At 42.5% G+C, this 9902-nt stretch overlaps 1 protein-coding gene across 1 annotated transcript; it reads left to right on the top strand.

Annotated features, from left to right (window-relative positions):
- Window positions 1-4744: 4744 nt before the first annotated feature.
- LOC308434743 (olfactory receptor 10P22) lies at window positions 4745-5683 on the top strand (the record flags this gene model as incomplete). Its single annotated transcript, XM_080935138.1, has 1 exon — window positions 4745-5683. One exon carries the CDS (start codon window positions 4745-4747, stop codon window positions 5681-5683), a length of 939 nt encoding a protein of 312 aa, XP_080791264.1.
- Between the last annotated feature and the right edge of the window lie 4219 nt (window positions 5684-9902).

Genomic DNA, 9902 nt, shown 5'->3' with positions numbered 1-9902 from the left:
GCATTTTCCCCATGCTTGATGGAGGCCATGGGAAAAAGGCTCAGGGATGATGTTTTTATTCTATTAAAGATAAGAACTTCAGACTTTTACCAGTGTTGATGTTGACACTTGGCTGAGTTGTAAAACCCTTTCCTCACTTAGGAGTACAGACTTGTTCTCCACTTTGAGGTAGAGACCAGAAGTCAGCTTCAGATGTTTCTCTCAGTTGCTAGGTAGTTTTTTGTTTGTTAACTTGACACGAGATAGAGTTATCTGAGAAGAAACCATAATTGAGAAAATGACTCCATGACTGACGGCATGTGTGCACATCTGTGTGACATTTTCTTAATTAGTGACTGATGTGGGATGGCCCAGCCTGCTATGAATGCTGCCACATCTGGTCCTGGGTTGAATAAGAAAGCAGGCTGAGCAAGCTATGGGGAGTAAGTCAGTAAGCAGCATTTCTCTATGGCTTCTGCTTTAGTTCCTGTTTGAGTTCCTGTTCTGATTTCCCTTTGTGATGGAATGTGGTCTAAAAGTTGTAAGATGAAATGAGCCATTTTTCCCTAAGTTGTTTTTGGTCATGGCGTTTTATTACAGCAATAGAAGCCCTATTTATGACAGAGGGCAGGTCAGGTGATGGTAACATACCTTTAATCCAAGCTATTGGGAGGCAGAGGCAGGTAGTATTCAGCCTGGTCTACAGAGTTCCAGGACAGCTAGAGTTACACAAAGAAACCCTGTCCTGAAAACTGTCCTAGTCAGGGTTTCTATTCCTGCACAAAACATCATGACTAAGAAGCAAGTTGGGGAGGAAGGGGTTTATTTACCTTACACTTCTACATTACTGTTCATCACCGAGGGAAGTCAGGAGTGGAACTCACACAGGGCAGGAACCTGGAGCAGGAGCTGATGCAGAGGCCATGGAGGGGTGCTGTTTACTGGCTTGCTTGGCTTGCTGTCTTACAGAACCAGGACTGCTAACCACAGTGGGCCCTCCTACCCTTGATCACTAATTGAAAAAAACGTGTTACAGCTGGATCTCATAGAGGCATTTCCTTGTGTGAGGCTCATTTCTCTGTGATAAGTCCAACTTGTATCAAGTTGACACACAAAACCAGCCAGTACAAAAACCCAACAAAACCAAAAAGATATATGGAAAACTAGTACCCAATTTATTTGGATTAAAAAAAAAAGTCAGTCTTTTACTCTGTAGAGCAATTTTTTCCCCTCAGCCTCTCAAGTACTAGAATTATAGGTGTGAGACACTATGTTCAGCTTGGAATTTTTTTTCAAGAGAGGGTTTCTAGCCCTTGCTATCCAGGAACTCACTTTGTAGATGAGGCTAGCCTCAAACTCACAGAGCAGAGACCCACCTGCTTCTGCCTCCCAAGTACTGGGATTAAAGGTGTGCACAATCATGCCAGGCTCCAGCTTAGAATTGTTAAATATTCAAAAATATTTATTATTATTATTAATTACTATATTTTTGTTCAAACTTTTATTTCAAACTTGCAAAAATAATAAAATGCCATTTCAAAAATTCAACACCAGTTTGAGTTCACCAATTTCTGCTTTCTTTTTCATATTCTAAGTTATTTGAATATTTTCTTCTTAAAATATCAACATTAACTCAGACTCTTAGAGAAGTATTTTCATAAAAACTAAAACTAAAGAGCAAGGTAACTACTCAAAATTAAAATTTATTAAAATTTAAAAGTTCTGTTTTGATTTGTGGGTTAACTCTATGCAAAAAATAGGGAGTGGTAGAATAATTATAGTGCTTTTAACCATGTAATTGATCATACTTGTGTGTGTGTATGTGTGTGTATGTGTGTGTGTTTGTGGGTGTGTATGTGTGTGTGTTTGTGGGTGTGTATGTGTGTGTATGTGTGTGTATATGTGTGTATGTGTGCATGTATGTGTGTGTGTATGTGTGTGTGTGTGTGTGTGTGCATGTGTGTATGTGTGTGTGTGTATGTGTGTGTGTGTGTGTGTGCATGTGTGTATGTGTGTGTGTGTGTATGTGTGTGTGTGTGTATGTGTGTGTGTATATGTGTATGTGTGCATGTATGTGTGTGTGTGTTCATGCCTGTGGAGCCCTGAATAGGCCATCAATCCCCTAGAGCTGAAGGAGCAGGTGGTTGAGAACTGTGTGGGTGCTGGGAACTGAACTTGGGTCCTCTGTAAGCGCTCACCCCTACTAAGTTATCTCTCCAGCTTCATATATATATTTAATATGTATATACTTTTTCCAGCATATCATCTTTAATTCAAACATTTGGGTTGTAGAGGTAGGGAAATTGCTGTGAATTTGAGGCCCGTCGAGCCTACACATTGAATTCTAAGGCAGCTAAGGCAGCATAAAAGGATATTAAAAGAATGAAATAATAATTTAAAAGTCGGTTTTTTTCTTTATTTTAAATTATGGGTGTGTGTCCTGTGAGAGTAGGTATATGTGTGCTCAGGAACTCTTGTTAGTCAGATATAGGCATTGTTTGGTTCCCCTGGAGTTTATGATGCAAAAATGTAGCACTGTGAACATAAAACCGGTCACAGTGATGTCACAGGGAGCGTTGTGTAGTCACATTACAGCCAGGCCATGAAGCACAATGATGATCACTAGGGCACTGTGCGGGAACAATGTAGTATTGAAATGACACACGTAGACACAGTGGATAACACACGTGGACACTGTGGCTGACACACATGAACACTGAATGACTCACATAAACAATATGGACAACACACATGGACACTATAAAAGGCACAGGTGGACACAGTTGATGACACACATGGATACTGTGGATGACACACATGGCCGTGAAAGACACAGGTGGACACTGTGCTATCACGACTCAGCTGTCATGTGAGGACGTGCTTGGAAATTCACAACTAAGCATTACCATGTAAGAGAGTGTCAAAGTTTGATTTTAGTTCTAATTATGGGTTTGTGTGTACATAGTGGGATTGCCTGTGCACAACATGTGTGCAGTGCATGAGGCAGCAAGGAGAGTAGGGTGGATCGCTGAACTGACTGTGCCTGGGTTGCCATGTGATGCTGGGCATGAAATTCAGGTCGACTGCAGGAACAACACACTCTTAACTGCTGAGACATCTCTTAGCCCTCCACTTGGAATCCTTCCCAAACCTTATTGCCATAAGGAAGGAAACAACTCAAGCAGACAACACACTACCTTAATAGAGAGGGTCTTTCTGCATTATTCGACTGGACTCCAAGCTATAGCACTGGAGAACACCCTTTGTTACATAACTGACATATAGAAAGTACCTGTTACGTTTCTCTAGCCTTTACTCACTGGGCACCTTCTCCGGTCACCTCTGTCATGTGTCCTAGGGGCTGCCCTCTTTTCCAGCTGAGATCTAGAGAGTATTGTCTCATTTCTGACAATCAGAGACAGTTACTGTTTCCTCCAGCAGGTGGAGGGTGAGTCAAACCCTCATCTGGGTTAGGAGTTCTCCCAGAATCAGCTTGTTACTTCAACAGTAACAATTGTAACAAAAAAGTAACTAATTTTCTTTGGGAATTAGTTCTGTTTTACAAAGGGCTTACAGTGCTTGCCAGAACTAGGCAGTGCTGTAGGTACAGGACGGTGGAAGAAGCCTGCCAGCATCCAAAAGGTCTCCAGCCCTGGAAGAAAAGGCCTTTTTGGAAACAGAAAAATTGCTAGGCACCAGTTCTGAAAGTGGGAAAGGCAGAAGGCAGCCCCTGGGGCAATGGATGGAAGTCCCACCTAGAGAAACAGGATAGAGCACCTGGCATCTGAGCCCAGCTCCATTTATGCTTAGAAAAAGGGCTCTGTATACATTAGCCTCCATCAAACATGGTTTCTCCTTAGTGGGTGGGTGTGAGGAGGACCCGTCAGACCAAGGACCAAGAGCAAAGAGCTCACAGTTAGGCACAAATAAGAGAAAGCCAGTTCCTCCCTCTTCTCTGTCTTCTCCCAACCTCCTCCCTTCACACTCTGTGAGACTCAGCTCTGCAGGGAGTTGAACTACTGTGATGTGCTCTAGGGAGAGGAACCCAGAGGGCCCTGAGGATGCATCTGCAGGTAAAAACTCCATAGCCCTCTGGTCCTCAACACTGTGTTCCTGTTTGCTGTTCTTGCTTTCTGCCACCCACTTTCAGGGTGGACACAATTTTCCTCTGCCAGATTGTTGTCATTCTGCTCATTCACTTTCCTGAAGGAAGCTGCTTCTGTGCCCAATCTCTGCTCCTCTTTGCTGGGTAAGTAGAACAAAGCATGTCTGAGGAAACCTGAAAGAGCAGGAAGATTTTCCCGGGTCTGGCTTTTTTTTTTTTTCCTGAGGTGTGTCTTCGGGGGAGAGTCACAGCAGCAAAGGTTCTCAGAATCCTCTTCAGAATCTTCTTTAGCATCCACAGAATCTTCATCAAGATCTTCAGTATCTTCTTCAGTATCCTCTTCAGGATCCTCAGCATCAACTTCAGCATCCTCAGTATCCTCTTCAACATCCTCAGCATCACCTTCAGCATCCTTTTCATTATCCTCAGCATCCTATTCAGCATCCTATTCAACATCCTCAGCATCCTAATCAGCATCCTCTTCATCATCCTCAACATCCTATTCAGCATCCTATTCAACATCCTCAGCATACTATTCAGCAAGCAGGTCTGCTCTCATGGACAGTTTTCCATCCTTACTGTTACAGCCTTGGTTGCCAGCTGGTTACCCCTCCCTGGCTCCATTGTAAAAATTTTTCTTCCTAGTCTGCTCTGGGGGAAATGGGGGATGATAACGATACAGACATAACAGAGTTTATTTTATTGGGGTTCTCAGGTTTTAGCTCTCTCCAGGGCCATCTGTTCTGGGGTGTGCTGTGTATCTATATTGTCACCTTGCTGGGCAACTCTCTAATTGTTATCCTCACATTGGCTGACTCTGCACTCCACTCCCCCATGTACTTCTTCCTGCGTCATTTCTCTGTGGTGGAGATCCTCTACACCACGACCATTGTGCCTAGGATGTTGGCTGACCTCCGGTCTTCCTGCCCCACCATCCCCCTTGCCAGCTGCTTCACTCAGTTGTATTTCTTTGCCTTTTTTGGCATTGCAGAATGCTGCTTGCTCACTGCCATGGCCTATGACCGGTATGCTGCCATCTGCTGTCCACTGCATTATACGACGCTGATGAGCCAGGGAACCTGCATTGGCATGGTGGGGGCCTCTTATCTTGCAGGCTTCATCACAGGCACGACTCACTCCGTCTTCATCTTCACATTGCCTTTCCGTGGGGCCAACACCATCTATCACTTCCTGTGTGATATCCTGCCTGTGCTGAGACTGGCTAGTGCAAGCACTTTCTGGGGTGAAGTGGGGAACCTCTTTGTCACAATAACTTTTATCTTTGTCCCATTCTTATTGATTGTGGCCTCTTATGCCTGTATTCTTGCCACCATCCTTGGTGTTGCAACATCCCAGAGTCGTCAGAAACTCTTTTCTACCTGCTCCTCCCACTTGTTTGTGGTGATTCTCTTTTTTGGGACAGCGACTGTTGCCTATATGAGACCTCAAGCAGATTCTTTTGGTGACACAGACCAGATTCTTAGCTTGTTCTATACGGTTGTCACCCCCATGTGCAACCCATTTGTTTATTCTCTGAGGAACAAGGAGGTAACAGGGGCCATGAGGCGGCTCATGAAGAGATACCTTTGGGGTCCTTGACCATACCCTTCTTCCTTCCCAAGACCTTGGAGCTCAGAGCCTGACTCCTGGATATTCATAAGGAAAAAGAGAATCTGAGACCTGTAGTCGTAAGGTGCATGCAGCCTGTGTATTGGTGTGTTTCATCCATTGTGAATGTCCAAGCCACAGATATACTATTCAGAGCTCTGCTTCTGGGACCTGGCCTTACAGTTTGACTCTGCTTCACTCCAAGTGAAGAGATGAGTGAACACATAGTGGAACAGAGGTCAAGGGAAGACAGCTCAGATGACCCTGAGTGATGATGTAATTCCTCATTAAGGCTGTGGCTCCTGTGTCTTCCTGTGTTCATGATCTTGAGAAATGTGTCTTCCTCATTTTCCCAGTAAGTCCTTATTGTAAGCCTTTCTACCTGACATCATTTACACGTGTTCGGGGCACAGGGATGGGGACTGGGATAGGTAATGGCTGGCTTGTTTTGCAAGTACTGCTCCTGAGTCTTGCTTTGTAGGGCTGTAGGCTTAGCCTATCCAGTTATTAGTCTCACAACTGACCTCTAATAGGTGGGACCCTTTTGGGACTCTCTTGAGATGTTGGTGTTCCCTACTTGACTTCTTCCCAGACTGCCTTCTAAGATATGATTTTCATTCTCTCCTTTGGTCTCAGGTAGAGCACACATCTCTCTATCTCCTAGACTCTGCTCTGAGGTCTGAGATAGCCATAGATCCTTGAAACCAAATACTCACTATTTTTACTTGGTGTCCACATCAGTTCCTGGTTGGACACATCTGGCACATCTTCCTTTTCTTAGAAACCTGACAATTGATTGTTCATGAGCCTTTTTCAGGCTGTTTTCACACACAGGGAGTAGCAGAAGCAGGTGCTCAAGGAACTATAAATGAAGGCCTGGGTACAGACTTCAGTTTCTCAGTTTGTAAAAAGTACAAATGTTAGTTGCAAGAAATTTATATACAGAGGAAAATACAACTATCAACAAAATGCCAATAATGTCTTTAAGAAGTTACTGCCACCTGCGTTTTTTCTGTGTTTGCATACATGCATGTCCATACAAAATAAAAATAAGGTTATATTGCATAAACTGTGTTTTAACAGTTTTTGCTTTATTGAACTACATTTGAACATTGTGCCTTGACTTCTCCAATGTACCTTCAAAGTCTCTCATATTCTACAGTACGGGTAAACTATAACCTTGAGAAATGCCCAGTTATTGCAGCTAAGTTTTCTCCTGGACATTCATATTAATGTTCATAGATTCATCTCTTTACTTACCTATGCTTTCTCTAGAAGACCTTCAAGAAACATGATCGCTGAGTAAAATGGTTTTTAAAATACTTTGCCAAACAGCCCTCCACGAAGGTTTTAAATTATGTTTGAAACCCAGTTGAGAGTGTCTCCCTACAAATTTCACTTCAGGTACTCCATGTAAGACTCAGTAAAGAGCTGAGATCAAATGGTGTTTCCAATTGCTGAGAAGTCATTCCAGTCCTTCGATAATTTTTAGGGTGGGAAGAATAAGATAAATGTGAGTGTCTTTTTCTCCACTGACCAAGAATGAGGTGAGATATGTGGATTAGCAATGCACCAAGACACATGATAATTTGACCCAAACATCTACTTTCTGATAGAGTCAATGTATGAGCAGTCAGAACACTGAGCAATCTTACAGGAAGGCTTCAGATGTTCGAGGTGGTGAAATCACTGAGACTTCCTGAGGGTTCACCTTTCTGTGGAGAACACTGGCTTATGTTCCTTTGTTCATAGATATAACTGCCTTTTATCTGCTGTTCTGTCCCATTCAAGTATCTAAGCTGACACACAGCCACTCGTGTATACACACTTCAGACTTGCTGGAATCCATTTTTCTGTAATATTTGACTCTAAGAAGGTTTGATTGGATATGATATACTTTTCTCATTATTGAATAATATCTCAACATTACCAGCTTTTGTTGTTTCTATTTTGAGACAGCATCTCACCAATTACCCTCAGCTTTCTGAAATTTGCTATAGATGAATATCAGGCTAGCCATGAACTCATAGTTCATGTGCCTGTTACTCTTAAGTCCTGGGATTAAAGGTATAAAAATTATGTTTACAGACACAAGTTGTGTTTCCAAACATTACATAAATCAATATTTAAACACGTCCCTAGTGGCATACATTTTAATTTCCTTATAATTATGTAGTTAAAATATTAATGAAGTTTTCTATGCAGATAATTTTCCAAACACCATCCCAAATTATCTTTGGTTTTCCCCGATGTGCAGCCCAAATGTTCGTGCTGATGTGGGAAGGGCTGGAGGTCCTGTCTCGAGGTCCACCTAACACTCATCAACTGCCAGTCATCAACACACATTTTCAAGTCTTCATAATTACTCACATTATGTATTTCTGTTGGTTTGTTTCTTTTTTCCTACATCCCTCCACTCCACCCTGCACTGAATCCCAAGAGCACAGGGACCTTACCATTCCTTTCTCATATCAGAAGCATGAGCAACCCAAGATCTCCTGGCCCTGTCAGAAGAGAGGTACAATTGGAAGTAGCCTAGACTTTCCTCTGGATCTTTGGGGCCCTGTACTTGAGGCCTCACAAGGTCACTGGACAACCGCTGTTACCTTTTCCCTGACAGTGTCTTGTATGTGACTATGTAGCCTAAGGTGGTCTTGAACTTGTGTCAGTCCTGCTGCTTTAGTCTCCCAAGTGCTAGAATCACAGGAATGGACACTGCATCAGAAGGTGTTTCTCTCTAATGTCAGTTTTCTCCATTGGTTCCTAGTATGCGCTCCACTTGTCCCTCTCACTCCAAATTAACAATCTCATCATGGTGTTAAATACAGTGATCAATTTTCAGTCTTCATTCTTCTCAACATATCAGCAGTATTGACATAATCTGATTCCTTGTCCATCCTGGAACTTTTCTTTAGCATCTCTGACTTCTAAACACACAACTTTACTCAGCCTCTCTGTATTTTTAACTATTTCCCTTTAGATACTCTAGACCCAGTTCCACCTTACCATAACTAGTGACTCTTGTTCTTCTCTCAAGCTTCCCCCATCCAGTACTTGACCAGTTTTCATTTGTTTTTTTCAAACAGAAGTCTGTTTGTCCATTTAAATTTATTTCTTTTCTCTTCATGTCTTCTGCTTCATGAATTTACTGCCCAGAGGCTGTACAGATACCTCAGTAGTGAAGAGCACTTACAGTGCTTCTAGAGGACCCATGTTCAGTTTCCAGCACCCTCTTCAGCTTGCAGACCTCTGTGTCTCCAGTCTAGGGAATCTGACACTATTTTCTGACTTCTGTGTGTACCCACATGCATATGCATAAATAGACACTCAGACACATAAAATAAAAGCAGAATGAATCTTTAAAGAATTTAATTTCCATAAACTTCCTGTAAACTGAACTTCCTAGAAACATGTCCCACTCCTGTTGATTCTTTTTTTTTTAGTTGACATACTTTATTACAATTAGTATACACACAAAATCATGTAAACTCCACAATGTAAATAGTTTAGCCTCCATTGTAACCAGAAGATATTCTGCCACGAGCTTTCAGCATCTATTTTAACATAGAATTCACAGAAAATGACAATCACACAATTAGGATTATAATACAATTTGTATGGAAATGATTTTTTGTTTGTTTGTTTTTGGCCTTTTTTTTTTAAACAAACAAGACACATACTTTTTCCTCTTTGGCAAAAAGAGGTTAATCCTCCTCAATTCATTCACAAAGTATACTCAGGGAAAAAGAACACAGAAAATGAGGTACAGCTGAGACCTGGGTACTCTAGGTGTATAAGGGGTGGGGGGAGGGGGAAACTACTTTTTACATCACCAGGACAGTTACTAACTCTCCACTAAAAATACTCTGCTTCGACACGTGCAAGAACACATTTCAAACAGCATATGCTTCTCAGGGACAGTGGAAGTCACCCATGTGCATGATTTCTGGAGAAAGTTGTAGGAAGTAGGGCTTCTGGGCTCAGATGTATTTATAATCTGAGGTTTAGAAACACTTGATATTCCTGCCTTGAGCCACAACTCCTCCGCCTCCTTCATTAAAAGGATTGCCTTGAGTCTTCCCACCCTGAAAAGGCAGATTTGCTTAGGAACACTGTGCAGTCGGCTAGGCCCTTTCCAATGTGGTCTCTCAGGGTGCAGCTGGGACCCACGCGGGCCCCAGGACACTAGGCTGCTCTATTCCTCTCAAGG

This window comes from Micromys minutus (assembly GCF_963924665.1).
Source record: "Micromys minutus genome assembly, chromosome: 22".
Classification (NCBI taxonomy): Eukaryota; Metazoa; Chordata; class Mammalia; order Rodentia; family Muridae; genus Micromys; species Micromys minutus.
Note: the sequence above shows the minus strand (reverse complement) of the source record. Positions and strands in the feature narration are given on the sequence as shown.